Source organism: Gracilinanus agilis, chromosome 3 (assembly GCF_016433145.1).
Source record: "Gracilinanus agilis isolate LMUSP501 chromosome 3, AgileGrace, whole genome shotgun sequence".
Lineage (NCBI taxonomy): Eukaryota > Metazoa > Chordata > Mammalia > Didelphimorphia > Didelphidae > Gracilinanus > Gracilinanus agilis.
The window spans coordinates 339,433,647-339,454,147 of NC_058132.1; the positions used below are offsets into that span (position 1 = coordinate 339,433,647).

Genomic DNA, 20,501 nt, shown 5'->3' on the forward strand with positions numbered 1-20,501 from the left:
TGTCTCTCAATGCATCCTATGATCCCTTTTACTTTTTTGGCTTCCATGCCATGCCCTCGACTCATGCATTAAAATCCCCAGATCTTCAGATGAATTGCTGTCTTCCATCTTAGGCTTGTGAAGTTGATGTTTTGATAATCCCATTTCATTTTATTAGATTTGGCTGAACATTCTAGCCTGTTGAGAGTTTTTTGGATCCTGATTTAGTAATTCAGTGCATGAGCTATTCCTTTTAGCTTTGTCTCATCTGCAGAGTTGATAAGCATGTCATCTTTGCCTTCCTCCAAGTCATTAATAAAAATACTAAGCATCGGGGTAAGCACACAGTCCTGAGTCACATCAAGAGAGACCTCTATCCAAATTGACATAAAATTGCTAATGACTACTTGCTGGTCCCAACCATGAAACCAGTTCCAAATCTATCTAAAACCACAGGCTAGTCCACCTCTTTCCATCTTGTTCATACCAATAGCATCAGATGCTTTGTCAAATATTTTGAAAAAATTAGGTCCTTTATTTGCCAGTTTAGGAGCCTGGGGAAAAAAAGAAATAAAGTTGGTCTGGCAATATATATATATATATATATATATATTTTATAATATTTTATGCACATACATGGAAAATAAATACATATAATGAAGTCAGTTTGACGGTCATCAACAGACAAACATTTCCACATGCAAAGAACATTAGCAGGATTGCACATAGAATCACAAATCTACTATGCATCATTTTTAAAAGTATATATCAATCCAAGTATGACTTATTCCTGATGTTAATTCTTTGTGATTACCACTTCCTTCTTTTATATGTGCATGGCATTTCCTTTTTATTGGTATAATGGGAACACTGACCATGAGTGTCCTTTCTTTTGCATGTGTGAAATAATCAGTAAACATTTATTGAGTTTCTTTTATGTGCCAGAAACTATGCTAAGAATGAGAAATACAAAAAAGAGGCAAAAGACAATTCCTGCCCTAAAGGAGTTTAAAATGTGATGGAGGAGACTACATGCAAACAAATATATAAAAATCAATATATATTTGGGCAGTTGGGTGCCACAGAGGATAGAATGCCTGATCTGGAGTCAGGGAAACTCCTCTTCTGAGTTCAAATCTGTCCTTAGACCCTTATTGGGTGTGTGATCCTGGGGAAGTCACTTTGCCCCATTTGCCTCAGTTCCTAATCAGTAAAATAAGCTAGAGAAGGAAATGGTAAACTGTTCCAATATCTTTACCAAGAAAATTGCAAATAGGGTCACAAAGAATCAGACACAACTGAACGGTAACAATGTGCACAAAGCAGTATCCACATGAACACTTGGTGAGACTATGCTCAGAAATTCTCTACTTCAAAGCCTATGAAAGAATCCTTGAACATTTCCCTCTCAGCTTACTGCCCATGGCGATGAAAAACTGGACCTGAGTATGCGTACAAAAGGCTCAAACATGAATTTTTTCCTCTTTTCCCTTGGGGCCAATAACCAAAAATGTTTCTGAGTTGGGGGAAGGAGAAGTTGCTTCAGATGAGCTGAATGTCTCTTATACCCACATAACTTACCACAGGAAGAACAACAAGAGACAGCTTAGAAGTACATCACTAACTAGGAGCACCCTTGCCTCTGCCACCTCAGTCCCTGGGAAGAGTGGGCTCTAGCTTAAAGTGGAGGCTACGGAATATTCCCCCAATCAATTTCACTTCTACATATGGAAGACCAAATTGATGATGGGCAGCTAGGTAGCACAATGGATAGAGTGCCAGTGTCAAAAGCCCTGGATTCAAATATGACCTCAGACACTTCCTAGCTGTGTGACCCTGGGCAAGTCACTTAACTTCAATTGCCTAGTTCTTGCCTCTCTTCTCTCTTGGAATTGATACTAAGACAGAAGGTAAGAATTTTTTTTTAAAAAAAGAACCAATTGATGAATCACTCCTTTGCTTTCAGAACATGATGCTGCCAGGTTGATTCACTGCTAAGATGTCAAAGAGATCACTTATCAGGGCTGGTTCCTCACTAGACTTGCTTATTACTGCCATGAGTCCCAGTTACTAAAAAGAAATGTTTATTGTTTCCAACTTTCAATTTTAACTTTCTCCATTTCATCTGATACTCATTCACCTAAGATCATATAAGAATGGAATGAAAAGTGGCAAAAGAAACAGAGGCACTGTGTGTTTATGGCCACACGGTAGCCTGGTAGGGAGACAAGACAGCAAAGGAGTGAGGGTAGAGGAGTAAGGGAGGGAGAGCAGAAGCTGCCACTCGTCCTGCTTTATCTCCCTCTCTGGTTGCCTCTTACTCAACCATCTGCCTAATTTTGTTTTCACAGTTCTCTCTTTCTGAGCCTTCAGAAGCATACCCCCCGGAAAGAACATTTCAGTTCCAATTACTAATTAGCATCAATAACTCAGATCTGGGGTTTTGAGATTTGATTCCTTTCCATAAAAACACCAATACCCACTGCCCTGAAAGCAGCAGGGAACTAGCACAGAGGCCTTTGCTACTTTCAAATTCTTTTAGTCCCTAAAGGATTTCATGGAAACACACAGTTTAAAGCAACAGGTTGTTGGGGAGTGAGGGTGGAGGTCAGGTACAATTGTGATATTTGAAATGCAGAAGGACAAATCATTGTAGTTCCCTGGACAAAAACAAGCCGGCTAATATGAAAGGAAAGATAAGCAAATGTAGATAATAATTCCTAGCAATTCGGGGAACCAGCAAATGCTTTCATAGTAGCAACGCAGGATGACATTTTGGGTCATAGGATTTCTTACAACAATTATGGTAGACCATAATACCCCTGAACAGTTTGGGATCACAGCTCAAAATGGTAGGGAGGGGTCAAATCATAGAATCATAGATGTAGAACTGGGATAGACCTTAGAGCACAGTTAGTCCAATCCCACCATTTTGTAGATGAAGAAAATTAAAAGCTAGAGAATTTCATTCACTAACATGACCCAGATGACACAGGTAGTGAGTAGTAAAATTGGTATACAAACTCCCATTCCCTCATTCTGAATCCAGCATTCTTTCCACTCTATCATAACTTGCAAATTGTAGGCGAATCCTATCCTAGAAGAAAAGATTTGCTTTATCATTTAGAAACTATTCCAGGGAATCTAACTCCTGCTTATGAATGATGAACACAAAGAAGTCCTTCAAAATCCTTCTCTCTTTATAAAAGCTATCTATAAACACATAGTAATTATTTAATTACTTAATCTTTCCTTTCTAGTAGTGCCCTTCTTGTGATTCTGTTTAAAAGTCAAATATTTTGCTCATGTCTGCTTTTCTTTGTTTTTATTATTTAGAAATGTCATAAATCTTCTCTTTTGTTGATGATTAGGTTCATGTTTACAGGAAAGGCCGTTTTGTGTTACAGATCAACCTCCTTTGTTTTTTTAGAATGTATTATCATTCCATTCCTTTTTGTGTTGTTTCATAACTGCAGAATAATTTTGTATTATTCAGTTCCTTTATATTTGAAGGTCTTCCTCCTGGTTGCTTGAAAAATTTGTTGACAATAAAATTAAAATTGTTGAATTTTAACCACTTTGTAGTATGAAGGACAAGACAAGGTTTTTTGCAGGAGGCACTTTGCAGTTTCTTTTGATTGATGCTTTGTTGTCTATATGCAGAAGTTGTGGACAGTTTTCTTGCATTATGTTCTTTGTTTTTGTTTTTTAAATTTTTTTTCCAGATTATATATAGTTAGTAAATTTTTAAATAAAAATTTCCTGATATTTTTTGATCCACATTCTCTCCCACACTTCCCCTTCCCCAATATTCCAGGTTGTACATATAAATTGTACATGTGTTATTATACAATACTTATTTCCATATTCATCATATTGTGAAAGAAGATGCATATTGCTTACATGAGAAAAAATTCGTGGAGGAAATAAAATGAAGAATAGCATGCTTCAATGTACATTCAGACTTTGTCAGTTCCTTCTATGGGAGGTAGATAACCTTTTTTGTCATGAGTTCCTTTGAGTTGTCCTGGATCCTTGCATTGATGGTAATAGATGTCATTTTTTAATGCTGCTATTGCATGCAGCATTACCCTGGTTCTACTCATTTCACTTTACATCACCTCATGTAAGTCTTTCCATGTTTTTTATGATCATTTTGCTTGTTATTTCTTATAGCACAATGCTATTCCATTAATCAATCTGAGCTCATAATTGCTACTCCTACTTTTTTAACTTTGACTGAAATGTAGTAGATTCTATTTCAACCCTTTACCTTTACTCTGTGAATGTCTCTCTGCTTTAAATATAATTCTTGTAGATAATATATTGTGGGATTTTAATCCACTCTCCTATCCTCTTCCATTTTATGGGCAAATTCACCCCATTCATACTCACAGTTATGATTACTGTGTATTTCCCTCCATCTTATTTTCCCCCCATTAATCCTTCTCTTCCTCTCCTTTCAGACTTTCCCTGTTCACAAATATTTTTGTTTCTAAATACTGCCTCCCTTTTGTCCATCCCCACTTATAAAAATTTATTTATTATTTGTTTGTTACATTAAGATACCCAATTAATTAGAGAAGGCATCATTTGACAAAAAGACTTATGTGTATGTGTATATATAAGTTATGTCTTTCTATTTATCAGTTCTTTCTCTGGAGATGGACAATCACGAGTAATCATTCCTCAAACAGTATTTCTGTTGCTATACAGAATGTTTCTTGGTCCTGCTCATTTCATTCTTCATAATTTCATGTAGGTCTTTCCATGTTTTTACAAAATTAACCTGCTTATCACTATGGTTTTAAGGTTGTTTTTTTTAAAATGTATAATGTTCTTCTGAGAGAGCTATGATTTTTAAGTTACTTAACAATAACTCTGGTTTGTATGTAATTCATGTTTTTCTTTTAATAATGTTTCCTTTCTCTTCCCTTCTGCAAGATTTTGCTAAACCTAAGTATTTTTGCATTTCAAATCTGCTAGAATTTTCATGTATTTTTAAAAATCTGCTAATTGAATTTTAATATTAAGACCTTTAAGTTTTTACCTCTATTCATTCCTAACTTATTCTTTGATGAAGTTCATTTCTCTTTTAAGCCACCCTAGAGTTTCTTATTGTTGTTCTCTGCTTTCTTGGAACTTCACAGAATTCTATGTTTCTTTATGCATTGGTATACTTTCCTTTGTCTTTATTTGTTGAGAGCTTTGTGTACTCTTTGAGGATTTACTACTCATCTTTCTTCTGGTTTTAAGATTCTCTTTGTTGATTTATCTGCTTGTTAGACTATCTTTTACTGAGAGTTTTATTCCCCCTCATCCCCCGCCCCCCGCTGAAAAAACATTGATGTTGAGATGAAATAGTCCTACTTATTCTCAGATATCTGATGATTTGCTATTGTGAGACCTCTAAGGCTTTCTCACCCTCCATGCTTTGGGGGTGTAGGGTCTACTGGTCAAGCCCTATACTTTAGATACTATGGGGGAAATGTTACTGACTTCAGATGGATTTTAGTCTCCTTTCCTTCAGGCTAATGTGCTGATTCCTCCCAAAAACCTTCTTCCCTCTCTCCCCATACAATTTAGGAAAGTGAGGGCTAGAGATTAAGTGACTTAAGCTCTTAGGTGGTGAGTTGAAAGAGGACCTCATTCATTTACTTGGCCATTTATTAAATAATCACTACATGAAAATAGTCATTTGGGTTCTTGGGACATAGAAGCAAAAATAAAAATAATTCTTGTTGCAAAGGAGCTTATATTCTGACAGTGGGGAAAGTAATATATATGTAGATGAGTCAATACAAAATATATACAGAATAGTGACCAAGTATTTTCAAGATAGGGTAAACATTTCCTGGGGTTGGGGTGTGTATGGTTAGGAAAGGCTTGGCTTAAGAGGAGGCCCAGTATTTAAGGAAGCCAAGGATTTGACAAAGTAAAAATGAGGAGGGAGTACATTACAGGCTTAGGGGAGAGCCTGTACAAAGGTATGAAGGCAAGAGATGGAATGTCCTGTACCAAGAATATTAAGTAGGACAGTTTGGAACATACTGTGAATGAGGATTTATAAGGTAAAAGTCAGTCTACAGAGACTGTGAAAACTGAAAAGAAAAAAGAAAAATTCAAAACAGAGGTATTTGTACTTTTCCCCAGAAGCATTAGGGAGTCATTGAAACTTTTGGAGGAAGGAGTGACCTCTAAGAGAAACTTTAGGAAAATTATCTTATCAGCTATATGGAAGAAGGATTGGAGAGGCAAGATATTAGAAGGAGGAAGGCCAATTAGAAGTCTATTGTGACAATTCAAGTCTGAGGAGATGAAGGCTGGAATTAGAGTGATGGTTGTGAGAGTGGAGAGAAGGGGATGAATGGGAACCATGATAAGGCTGGGAGACTGATTGGATTTGAGGGGTAAAGAAGTGGGAAGAATTCAAGAAGCTTTGATATTAAGGTTGTCAACTGCTGGGCTCAGAAGGATTGTGGTGCCTTTAACAGTAATAGGGAAGTCATTTAGTTGCAATTCCTTTGTTTTACAGAGGAGAGCCTTACTGAGGCCCAGATAGTTAAAGGAACTTGCTCAAGGTCCCATCTAATTAGTGACTCAGTCCAGACCCAGACCTAGTATTCTTAACTCTCAGTCTAGTGCTATTTTTACTGCACTAAGTTAGCTCATCTTTCCCTCGTGTGTTTTGCTTCTTTTGAAAAGTAGCTTTTCATAAATGGTCAATTAAAAGTTTTTTTTCTTCCATTGAAACTACTAACATGCTAATTAAACTAGGCCAACTCATTTTCTTTGTCACATGTAACCTAGGGTCTCCCAAAAACCTTACACAGATCCTTGGTTTCAATGGTCAGGTTCTCTCTGGTTCATTTCCCCAATTATGGAGTAGGATTCCAAGGAAATTGGAATAAATCTTAGGCATGGTGTATGCCTAGGTTTTCTCCAAAAGTGGGCAAGAAGGTCCCTCAACTCCTCACATCACCTTTCAATGTACAATAAAGAAATCGGCTCTTATCTCACCCAATTCAGAAAATTCACACTGCATAAAGGAATCACAAATACAGTGAGCCCATGAACAATTATAGAAAGATAAAGTACTTACTAGACTCTTTTCAGAAGGTAAAGATACTGCGGTACAACTTAGAAATAAATACTATCTATTTGCTTTGGACCTGTGCCATCTAAGCAGCTCACAACAATTATGATGTAGGGTTGGCGAGGGACATCCCAGTCCCTTGTGGCAAAGCTCTTTTCCTTTAAAAGATTATATCACGATGCCTCTGTCTCTGTTCTCCTTTCTTCTAAGCACTTTCTCTATCTCAGCCCATTTGTGGGTCAGATGAGAATCAGACTGCTTCTGACTTTGAGGAGGAGTCACCCAGCATCTTGGCAAACTAAAACTGTTTGCCCCTTCTTGGCCCTCAGATTGTTCTGTCCTAAGCTGGAATCTTATCTGTCCCAATCTTTTCATAATGCACGTGCCAGATGTTGAACAACAACTGCCTTTGGCAACGTGCCCTGAACTGTTTCCATCTCTACTCCCTCCCCCAGTCCATCTGTATATTCTCTTCTCCCTCCTCCCTCTCCCCACCCCAAACCTACCCTGGGAGCAGAAGATGGGTCTGAAGCCGTGTTGCTACCAGGTCCACCCTGGCTTCCTGTCTAGCAAGAAAATACCCTCTGATTTCTGGCTCTCTCATTGGATCCCAGCATTCCCTAGGACTTGGCTTGTTTTTCTTCCCAGTATTTTGGTGCCTCATCCCTCATGTGGCTGTTGATAGCTCCTGCTGGGACTTGGAGCAGGGCAGCAGCCCATGCTTACCACTCCTGGAAGGGCTGGGGCACTGCAGGGCTTCTTATGTCCAGTCTGGGACAGCAGAAGGAACTTTGGTGATAGAGGACCTGCATTTAAATCACCCCTCAGAGGCTTACTACTTATGTGACCTTGGGCAAATAATTCAAACTCCCAGAGCCTTAATTTCCTCATCTGTAGAATAAGAGAATTGGGGTAGTTGATGCTTGAGGACCCTTCCATTTGTAGGTCTGTGATTTTCTACTTCTGCTTGTGATCAAGGACAGGTCCAGAATGGCCATCCCTCATGTCTAGATTTAACCACTTATAATTCAGCTTCCTTCTCTCCTCTTCTGGAGCTTCTTTCTCCCATTGGTGAGATCTTCCCAGAATCTGCATTTAGAGGAAAGGTCCAGACCAGTCATCCTTTATTCTCAGAACTTTACTGCCATGACTCATACCTTCCATTCTTGATTCTCAGTTCCCTGAATAAATCTTCTCTGTTAGCATGTAAGCTCTGTGCACACCCTTCAACCCAGCAATACCACTAGTAGGTCTATATCCAAAGAGATTAAAAATAGGGGAAAAGAACCCACCTGTACAAAAATATTTATAGTAGCTCTTTTTGTGATGGCAAATAACTAGAAAATGAAGGGTTGTTCATCAATTAGGGAATGGCTGAACAAGTTGTGATATTTGCTTGTAATGGAATACTATTGTGCCATGAGAAATGACAAGATGATCATAAAAAATCCTGGAAAGACTTATATGAAGTGATGCAAAGTGAAGTGAGCAGGACCAGGAGAGAGTGGTACATGGTAACAACAATAATGTATGATAGTCAATTTTGAATGACTTAACTATTATTAACAAGGCAAGGATCCAGGACAACTCATGGCAGAGTCAAGAGACTCATGACAAAAAAAAAGATATCTGCTGCTACAGAAGGAACAGATGGAATCCAAATGCAAATTGAAATATACCCTTCTTTATTTCCTCTATGAATTTTTGTCTAGTATAAGCAATATATGTCTTCTTTCACAACCTGACAAATAGGGAATTATGTATTATATGATGATATGTGTAGAACTTATATCATATTAGCTGTCTTCTTGGGGAAAGGGGAGGAGTAATAAGGAGGGAGAGAACATGGATTGCAAGACACCATAAAATTAATATTAAGAAAATGTGTTGATGTATAATCTGGAAAAAATAAAATTTATATTTTAAAAAATATAAGCTCTCTAGGGGCAGCTAGATAGCACAGTGTATAGAATACCAGGCCAAGAGTCAGTATCTCTTGGATTCAAATCTTTTTTATTTTTTAAATCCTTATCTTTTGTCTTAGAATTGATACAAATATCTTTTCTGAGGAGACGAATGATAAGGGCAAGGCAGTTGGGGGTGAAGTGATTTGCCCAGGGTCACGCAGCTAGGAAGAGTCTGAGGTCAGATTTGAATCCAGTACTCCCAACTCCAGGCCTGGAGCTCTATTTACTATGCAATCTAGATACCCTGTCTATATTTTCTAAAAAGAAATGTAACACATGCTGCCCAAATCCTGACAGAGAAAGTGATGGACTCAGAGTATATATAGAGACATCTAGTTTTAAGACATGGCCAGTGTGAGAATTTGTTTCTCTTGACTATGGATTATTTGTTATAAAGTTTTTTTTCTCCTTTCCTTTCCTTTTCAACTTGAGGGATTGAGGGGGAAGGGAGAGAAAAAAAACAGATTTTTATTAAGAAAAAAATTAAATCATATTTTAAAGACAGAAAATATAGCAACCCTTGCTTCATGAAACTATTTTGAGTTTGTGTTTCATTTTCTAAATTTAAATTTATTTATTTGTATCAAAATCTTATTTTATTGAACTAGAAAAATAACAAAATTAATTTGGAAGAACAAAAGATCAAGAACATCAAAGGAATTAAGGACAAAAAGTATAAAGAAGAAGGCCTAATAGTACCAGTCTTTAAACTATTATATGAACTGAAGGAATGCCACGTGAACTGGAACCACCTCCAGGAATTGATGCAGAGTGAAAGGAGCAGAAACAAGAGAACATTGTGCACAGAGACTGATACACTGTGGCGCAATCGAATGTAATGGACTTTTGTACTAGCAGCAATGCAATGATCCAGGACAGTTCTGAGGGACTTATGAGAAAGAACGCTATCCACATTCAGAGAAAGAACTGTGGGAGCAGAAACACAGAAGAAAAACAACTGCTTGACCACATGGGTCAATGGGGATATGATTGGGGATGTAGACTATAAACAAATATCAATAATATAGAAATAGGTCTTGATCAATGACACATTTAAAACCCAGTGGAATTGCACGTCGGCTATGGGAGGGGAGTGGGAGAAGGGGAGAGAAAGCACATGAATCATGTAAGCATGGAAAAATATTCTAAGTTAATTAAATAAAAATTTTCAAATAAAAAAGTAGAAAAAACTAAACTGTGTTATAAAGCAGTAATTATCAATACTCTTTAGGAGAGCCTCTAGGAGATCTGTCCTACATTGGAGCAAGTACCGCATGTTAGCATATGATGTCACTCCTATGTCTTGGTACTCTGTGGGCCATGAGATGATGTTAACATTTGTCCTGGTTTCCTCCAGAAACCTTGCTTTTTCAGATGGTGCATAAAATTCATCTAGTAAAAATTCCACATCAGCAAAATTAGGATTATAAAGATTGAATGTCCTCTTTAATTCTTTGGCCGATTTGTATGGGGATAGGAAGTACTTGGGAAACCTTCTCCTGAGCACCTCTACATCCTGAGCTGTGAAGGCTTTGTAGGTTTTCATATGTACTATGTTGCCTTCCAGTCTAACATGGGTATGATCCACTATGGGGTATAAAGAAATGGTACTGGGTCCAACTACCTCTGTCTCTGTTACAGTACTAGCTAAGAAACAGAAAAGTAGATCAGTAAAACAGAACAGACAGTTGTACAAGATTATAGTTACCTTGTGTTTGACAAAAGAAAAGATGCAAGTTTTGGAGATAAGAATTCACTATTTGGTAATAATTGTTGGGAAAACTAGAAAGCAGTTTGGCAGAAACTAGATGTAGACCAATATCTTACAACATTTTCCAAGATAAGATCAAAATGAGTTTTTTATTTTAAATATCACTCCAACTTCAACTTCCAAAAAAAATAATTGGGGGGAATGGGGGAAAACCTTATACTGGACACTATGAGGAGAAAGGAGATGAAGAGTTAACAAGCATTTATTAAGCACCTTCTACATACAAAGAACTTTACTAATAAACATTGGGGACAAAAAAAGCAAAACAAAAAATCCTCTATTTTCAAGAAGTCTAACAGGGGACACGACATGTACAAATAAGATACATGTAGGAAAAATGGAGATAATGTCAGAGAGAAGGAACTAAGATTAAGGAGGGTGAGGAAAGTCTATGCAATAGGTGGGACTTTAGCTGAGACTAGAAGAAACCTGGGAGGTTGGATGAGGAGGGAAAGCATTCTAGGAATAGGCGACAGACAGTGAAGATACCTGGAGTTAGGAGATAGACAGTCATGTTTTAGAAACAGAAAATAAAGCAACATCACTAGATTGAAGAGTATGTGGCAATGAATGAGTTGGGAAAAGACCAGAAAAATCAAAAGGGACTAAGCTCTGAAGGACCTTCAAAGCCAACCAAAAAATTTAATGTCAATGCTAGAGGTGAGAGGGAACAACTATAGTTGATTGAATAGGGGCAGGGTTGAAGGTAGAGAATGACATAGTCAAAAGGAGGAGACATGATCTCTGCCTTCTGGGAATTCTTAAGTCTAATAGGGAAACAAAGTCTCTGACCTTCTTGAACTCAAGAAGAAGGGGAACAAGGACTCATTCAATGACCCTCAACATTTTGAGAAGGACATTCAATCATGTGCCACCAATTGAATGGAGTTAATCAAGGAGATTCTTGGAATCCAATTTTGATCTGGATCTTGAAAGAGAATTGGAATTATACAAAAGAGAGACAGTGTTCTATAGCAAACAGAGAGCAAGCCTAGGAGTCAGGAGACCTGAATTCAGATGCCACTTCTGACACATGTTGGCTGTACGATCCTGGGCAAGTCATTTAAAGACTCTATGAGTCTTTAGCAAATCTGTAAAATTATAAATTGCAGAGCTATTATAGATTGTACTGGAAGACAAAGTTTCCTCACTAAGAGCTTCCTACCTACACAGAAGAAGTTGTGTACATTGGATGAAGTTTACACATTTATTTAAGCTTATAGATCTAGATATGAAAAACACTCCAAAGACCATCTAGTCTGAATCCTTCACTTTACAGATGAGGAAATTGAGACCTGGAGAAATTAAGCATCTTGGCTATGGTCACATTGATACAAAATGACAGTCAGGATTTGACTTCATGTCTCATGATTCCAAAGTGCTTTTTTCATCTCAATTGCTCTTATAAAGCACTTTTTTTTTACAATTACCCTGGGATGGCTAGTTAGTATAAGTGTTGTTAATTCTATTTTGCATTTGAGGGACAGAAATAGAGTAGGATCACATTTTATGCAAACTCAGCACATGAGAATTCAGATATACTCGATTACCAGTTAAAAAAAGGCTTAAAATACATAAAACAAAAATTTTAATTACATGCTAAATCCACACCATTTCCCCAAGAGATATAAAGTATCACAGCAGTTTACCCAATCATGTTTTAGTGTGAGTGTAATGTAGAGGATGGCAGCATGGAATTCCTGCAAAATACAGGGTCAAGCCTCACCCAGAATTCCAGGGGACCCCCCTGGAGAACTTTGGGTGAGGGGACAGCTGAGAAGGAGTTTAACAGTTGCTTTCTGGGAGTTAAGGTGAGCAGATCTTGCTGCTTGCTGCTCCTGACTTGGGGGTTCACCTGAGGGGCCATTGTAGCAAAAGTCATCGTTGTTTCTACTCAGGAGTTAGCTTGTCTAGTAGGATTAGACCTAACCAACATCAATATAACAATTATTTAGTAATATAGAGATAAGTAGTAATTATTATTAGCCAAGAAAGCAAGTTACTAAGTGCCTGCCACTCCCTCCTGGTGGGGGGGGGAGGAGGGGCAGCTTCAACCTGACAGATCAGGGTTTCCTATTACTTATCCAAATCCTTATTATCCATCCTGCCTTCCCTTTACCTTTCCTTCTTCATTAATATAAGCTTTACCTTCAATATCTGTGCCTGGGAATTATTTGGGGATACTCACTGCTCAATGTACCATCTAGCTTGAATCCTCTCAGTTGCCAGCTTAAGAAGATCAGATCCATCTCTGCCCACAACATTAAGATAATTAATTATTATTCAGCTCTCTATCAGACCTGTGGGGAATATAAGTTAAAGGAAGGGGAACATCATTAAAGTTTAGCCTCTGCTGAATCTTGCTTGAAGAACCACAACCCTGTCTCTATTTCCAACTGAAGTCCAACTGCTTTGGGGGGGGAGGGGTTTGAGAGCAAGGAGTACCTTATCCCCTGCCTACTCACTCAAGCCTGTCAGTGTGGGAGGAGAGTGTCCTGGAGATTACTGCCCTGGCCTAATTATCTGATTCCCCAATATATCTGTTATTACCAACATAACAGTTTTAGCGCGCCAGCCAGGAGTCGAACCTACCAACATAACAGTGAGTCATTAAATTGTTTTGTGCCAAACATTTCCACCGGCCCTTCCCACCTCTTTAGTCCTTCTCCCAACTTCGGGCTTGTAATAAGTTGTGTCTGAGTCACAGCAGTGCTTCTCTTTATTTCACTAATGCTATTTAGTTACTAATAATGGCCTCGAAGTACAAGAGTAGTGATGCTGGTAGCTCTGATAAGCCCAAGAAAAGTCATAAAGTGCCTTACAAAGTTCATATGAGAAATATTTATTGAATATCAAAGTTTGTTATTATGCAAAATTTTCTTTTTTTATTTAAAAATTTAATTAAGAATATTTTTCCATGGTTACATAATTCATGTTCTTTCCTTCCCTTCCTCCTACTCCCTCCCATAGCCAAAGAGCATTTCCACTGGGTTTTACATGTGTCATTGATCAAGACCTTTTTCCATATTATTAATATTTTATGCACAATTTTCAACTTCCATAGGAGTCCTGGAATAATGGTTGCTTAAAATGAAGTCCTACTAGATAGGGATTTAAGGAACTTGTCCAAGGTCACACAGTTTTAAAGGGTCAAAAGAGGGACTTTAGTCCACTGATTCTAAAATCTCATTCTCTTTCTAATGTAATAAAAAGGAATATTTTTGGAAGAAGAACTGGCTTTTGTACCTGGACAAGGGATCTAAGTGATTTGCACCAAGTCACACGTTTGTGAGGGACACAATCTCGAATGAATGCTATTAACCCACAGATGTGAAGCTTTGGTTGTACCCAGATTAATTCTCTAGCTCTCTGCTTTCAGGAACTCTTAGCGGGCTGCATTGTTGGAATGGTCTTTTTTGGTTTAGCTATGATTTTGACTGATGCTCAGAGCTCCAGTGTGGTGAACCTTTCCTGTTTAGTTGTTAGTTCTAAATCTATAAGCATTTCCTCCATCCCTTTAGTTAGGTTCCTCCACTTCTCCACTCTTCACGTCCCTCCTATTACCCTGCCCAGCTTCTGGCTGGGTCTAAGACATGACATTTGACTCACCTTTCATGCTAAGTGCCAGACCTCATTCATCACCCTCTGCTCATTGGTCCATAACATCTGTGCTAAGAACATAGGCTCAAGAGGAAAGCTAATGCATCAGAAAGAATGCTAACCATAGGAACCATTAGAATGGTTGGAATCATTGCCCTTAGAAGCACTGCACCCAAGTTCAAATTCTTACCCTGCCACTTATAGCCTGTATGACCCTTAGCAAGTCGCCTCACTTCTCTGGACCTCAACTGTAAAACTGAGGGATTCAACTCATTGTCGCTCTTTGACTGGACTGAGGGTTGGAGAACAGATTTGTCTCCTCTGATAATAAGCTGATGGGCCTGTTTCCTTTGGGATGGCATGAACATGGTTTTAGTTGTATCTGACTAGTTTTGTATGAACAGCATTCCAAATTACATTGGGATACTGAGATAATAATTATTTCTGAAGGGGTTGGTACAAATCCAAAGGGTTTTGACAAACCTCTATTTCTTAGAGAAACTTTGCTGATTTTTTAAGAAAGGATGGATCTTCTAGGAAGTTAGAACCCATTTAAGAGAAGGAGGAGACCATATATATCTTGTGGGAATGATGGTGTCAGGTGGGAGAACACTGCTCTGCTCAGGGACTAAGACCTGAACTCTCCGGGGCTTAGGGCTTAGGATCTGTCTTAGGGAGCATGGAGGGTGCCTATTTTCTTAATAATGATATCTATGTTTCATTGTATTTTTATTTATTTTTTTAAATATTTACCAATTAGATTTTAATCAGTTATTTGATAGTAGCTGCTGGTCAAATTGTGTTTTGAGTCATCTAAGGTATTCCCCAGAGATGGCCATAAATACTCTAAAGCAATGAGCAATAATAATATATCTGGATTTCTTTAAGTCCCAACTAAAATCGCACCTTCTATAGGAATCTTTTCTCAAGCTCTCTTTTTTCTAGTGCTGCCCTTTTGTTACTTATTTCCCATTTATCCTGTATCTAACTTGCTTTGTGTATATTTGTTTGCATGTTGTCTCCCCCATTAGATTGTAAGCTTGTTGAGGGCAAGGACTGTCTTTTTACCTCTTTTTGTATCATTAGTGTTTGGCACAGTGCTAAACTGCTGCATAAATGTTTATTAATTGATTGTAGATGGAAGATGAGTTCAAATCTCACTTCTGACACTTACAACTTGTGGGATCTTAGGAAAAAATACTTCTTTGGGACTCTGTTTCTTCTTCTTTAAAATAAAATATTGAACTGGAGGGCTTCAGCTCTCACTTCTCAGTTCTAAATCTGTCATGCTATGTCTACAAAACTAATTCTCATTCCCGTACCCCAAGTGTCCAATTCATGTTCTTGGCTGACTGATTCTTCCCAACAGGATTGCTTCCAAAGTTGTTCATTCATTCATTTGTTCATTCATTCCAGAAATATTTACCTAGTGCTTACTATGTGCAGGGCACTGAGCTAGGAGACAAAAGACAGATTCAACAATGTTTCTGCCCCCTAAGAAATTTATAGCAGAGTAGGGGAGATATCCAGAAACACAAAGTTCTATAAAATTGGCTGGGAGAGATATCAATAGTTTACATTTATACGTTTTACAGTTTATAAAGAACCTTCCTTTCAACTACAATGTGAGATAAAGGGTATAAGCATTTTGTTATTGTTGTTTTATCATTTTTCATCATGTCTGACTCTTCATGACCCCATCTGGAGTTTTTCTTGGCAAAGATACTGGAATGATTTGCAATTTCCTTCTCCGGCTCATTGTATAAATGAGGAAACTGAGGCAAACAGAATTAAGAGACTTATCCAGTGTCACACAGGTAGTAAATGTATGAGGTCAGATTTGGTTTTTGTTGTTGTTGTTTTTGTTTTAAATCTTTATCTTCTATCTTAGAATCAATACTGTGCATTGGTTTCAAAGCAGATTTTTCTGTTTTCCTCTGCCTCTCCTCTAGTCCTTCTAGATTGTTTTTCTTAAACTCTTATCTTCTGTTTTAGAATCAATACTGTGTATTGGTTCCAAGGCAGAAGAGTGCTAAAGGCTAAGCAGTGGGGGTTAAGTGACTTGCCCAGGGCCATACAGATAGGATATGTCTGAGGTCAGATTTGAACCCCAAATCTCCCATTTCTAAGCCTGGCTCTAATCCACTGAGCTACCTATCTGCTTCCTGATATAAGTATTAGTATTCCCTTTTTACAGATTAAAAAACTTGAAGCTTAGACCAACTTAAACGATTTACTTAACCTCATTCACTCATGGATATGCCAGAAATGGAAGAGTCTAGACTTGAACTCTAGTCTCCTAAAGCCAAGTCTAGTAACTCTCTTCTTTGAACTAAGGTGCCTCTCCTGGAATAGAGGCCTCTTTTTTTTCCTCTTAGCCCCAAAAGCTAAAGGATCTTACTGGTCATAAAGTGCTAGTTCAATTGAATTCAGTTCAAAACATTTATCAATTAATATCTACATGCAAGTCATTGTGCTAGGTTTCAAGAATGAAAAGATAAACATAGACTAGTCCATGCCTCTAAGGAGCTTAAAGTTTACTGGGATTAGGGGCGAGGAGAGACACAAGGCTACCTGGAAAGTAAATAGGAGGATATTTTTTAGGAGGGAAAGGCACTAACAAGTGGAAAAGTCAAGAAAGGCTTCCAAGAGGAGGCACCTGAGTTGAACCTTAGAGAACCTAAGAATTCTGAGATTCAGAAATAAGGAGGGAGGGCATTCCAGGCATGGGGATGGGTAGGATGCTTCTTCTACACACTCCCAGAATTCTCATTCCACTAAGTGAGCCTGCCGTGACCTCTAGTTATTAAGGAGCTAAGTGTAAGCTTTGTGGGATTCATCAGGGCCGACCTGCCAGAGTGCTACTTGTGAATCTCTCCATCACCACCTGGGATCAGAAACTGATTAATTTCGTATTTATCCCAGCAGCTGTTTCAAGTGAAAATCTGCCAGATATTGATATGAATACAGTAAATCTCAGATGGCATCAAAAGAGCAGGGCAAATGGGGTCAGGACAGTTGCTGGTTCTGCCAGAGCCTCTGAGGGTACCTCAAGTAGGGTGATCTATGCACCTCTTGGGCAGGCAGGACTGTGAGTGTCTGAGTCAGTTTGTCACTGGGTCCTCCTTCCTGTTTATTTAAGTCATGCTTTTCAGAGACTATTTTTGCCAAGGAGGGTTTCTTCTTCCTCACAGTATAAAGACTAAAGGAAATACATTAATTGGGGGGCCAGGAGCCCTGGATCCTGGTCCTAAGGCTGCCACTAAATCACTGTGATTTTGGTGATGGTGTTGTGCAGGTGTTTGTCATATCTGATTTTTTATGAGCCCATTTGGAGTTTTCTTGGCAAAGATATGGGAGTGGTTTGCTATTTCCTTCTCCAGATCATTTTTACAGATTAGGAGACTGAAGCAAATTGGGTTAAGTGATTTACTCAGCATTATACAACTAGTAATAGTCTGAGGTTAGATTTGAATTCAGGAAGATGAGTCTTTCTGACTCTAGGCTTGGCATCATATCCACTGGTTCACCTAGCTGCCCTTGGGGATATTAGGTGCCATCATACTTGTAGGTCTCTAGGTGCCATCATAAAATGGATGAAGTGCTGGACTTGGAATCAGGAAGACCTGAGTTTGTATCCTGCCTCTGGTACTTACTTACTATATGACCCTGGGTAAGTCATTCAATTTATTTCAGTGCCATTTTATTCCTCTGAAAAACGGGAATAATATCAGCACCTACCTCACAGAGTTGTTGTGAGGATTAAATGGTATTTATATGTATTATGTAATTATTTTAATAAAATTATGAGGCTGTTGGTAGCTTTAGTAGATTTATTACATTAAAGTAGAGATAGTAACGAGAGGGAAATGTAGGAAAGAGGTAGAGAGTTGCCTAGCCTATCACCCTATGTGCTGTTCTGATGGAATCTAGCTCACCACTAACAGGGTTCCAATCTCCACTCAGAAGTCCATGTGAGGCTCCTCAGCAAGAGTCACCAGCTCCAGAGTCAGAGTCAGAATCCTAATCCAAATGCGAATGTGAATCAGAATCTCCTCCAGAATCAGAATGTCCTCCAGACCCTTGGTCTTGCCTTTATAAGCAGTTTTCTCCACCCATTAGCTCTTCCACATCCTATCTCAGGAACCAATCATAGTTCTCTTAGTTTGCCTGGAACCAAGGGGGGAGGGACAGTGCCTGTGGAATCAATTTTCTGGTTTGTTGGTTTCAACTTCCTTTCATTACAGGCATGTGTATCCCAGCACATCTCAATGGTAAAGGACTTCCAGGTCCTTGATTGATTAAATTAAAACAAAGGAGGGGAATTCCAAGTCATTGATTGATTAAATTAAAACAAAGGAAGGTTAATTCCTTTCTTACAATTATTATATCATTATTATATTATTAATATAATATATTATTACAACACATTATATAGAATAAATATTTGTAAAGTGCTTCACCAATCTTAAAGTACTATGTAAATACTAATTATTGTTATTACTACTACTACTACTACTACTACTACTACTACTACTACTACTACTACCACCCTCACTCTTCTGGGCCTCAGTGTCCTAGTATATAAAAGGAGAAGCTAGACAAGATGATCCAACCCTCATGTCCTAGGATTCTGAAAATGTGCTGAAGCTTTCCCACATATAGTTATTCTCCTCTTCCATTAACTATGTGGATTCTGTGTTTTGTTTGGTTCAGACAGCCCAGTGTTTGATATTACTCTTACCCTTTTGGCTTCCCCTTCTTCCCTCCTTATTCCTTCCAACCCTAGGATGTAGTTGTGGCAAGACATAATCAGGAACCAAAGGTTTAAATCAGATTTGGGCCTGGATGTAGTAAGAAATTGGGTTGGTCAGACTAGGGGTAAGCTAGATTGTATAAGATAATAAATGTGAGGCTGAGGAGTCTGGATTGAATTCTGTAGCTATTAACGGTTTTTGAATATAGGAATGAAAGGATTTTTTTTGTCCTGTAGTCTTATAGCCCCATTAAGTAGGCAAGAGCTGAATGAGCCTTGTCTAGGGTTGTCATCAATGGCTGCCAACTCTTCTCAGCAATCTGAGCAATGAAGGCCAGTCTCTTGACTCTTCCCTCCTACCTCCAGAAAGAGACAGATTAGCAGTCCCCTCTTCTACACACTCTTCTCCCTCACCTTCTTTCCCTGCCCAGAGGTTCTCCCAGGGACACACAAGGAAAGAACCAACGTCCTTTAGGCCTATATCTAAGACTGACCCAGATGGGAGAAATAAAGCACCATTTGGGTAAAGGCAAAAGATCACCATGTCTTACCTGAAAAATCAGGCAGATTTTCTTCTCTGTAAAGTTTTCCCCAACAAACTAGAAAAGAAAGTACTGATGAGATCACTAACAACCAAAGAGCCTTCCATGCTAGTACATCTAGCTGGGAAGCTATAATTGATAGGCACATGACTTGTGATCTTGGCAGTGGGTGAGGATTCAGGAAATCTCCTAGACCAGTCTAGACGGCCGGGTGGGAGAATGAGAAGCCCACCTTTGTCTTATCTGCAGGGAACTATGGGTCATAGCTCTAAGGAGGAATGGACTAAGGTCAAGGAATCAGCAAATGAATTTGAGAAACCTTTAAGTGAGTGTGGCAGGAATATGAAGATAAATGCCAATCAACATAGGGGTATCTTGGAATTAAATTTGAAGGGTTTTGCTTTTAAAATCAGATTTAATTATTTCATTGAATTAGAAAAAAATTCATTTGAAAGAACAAAAGATCAAGAATATCAAAGAAATTAATAGGAAAAATGTAAAGGAAGAAAGTCTAGTAGTACCAGATTTTAAACTGTATGATAAAGTAGTAATTATCAAAACTATCTGATTGGGGCAGCTGGGAGGCTCAGTGGATAGAGAACCAGACTTAGAGACATGAGTTTCTAGGTTCAAATCTGGCCTCAGACACTTCATAACTGTTTGACCCTGAGCAAGTCACTTAACCCCCCAATTGCCTAGCCCTTTCTGTTCTTCTGCTATGGAACCAATACATAAAATTGATTCTAAGCTGGAGCATAATGGTTAAAAAAACTATCTGGCACTGACTAAG

General features: G+C 38.4%; 1 protein-coding gene across 1 annotated transcript in view; it reads right to left on the reverse strand.

Moving 5' to 3' along the window:
* The window catches only part of LOC123241539 (kalirin-like), a 685,986-nt gene that overhangs the window by 382,341 nt on the left and 283,144 nt on the right, over positions 1-20,501 (reverse strand). The window contains exon 3 of the mRNA XM_044669162.1: positions 10,300-10,689. Coding sequence (XP_044525097.1) covers positions 10,300-10,689 — 390 coding nt within the window. The remainder of the gene's footprint in view (positions 1-10,299; positions 10,690-20,501) is intronic.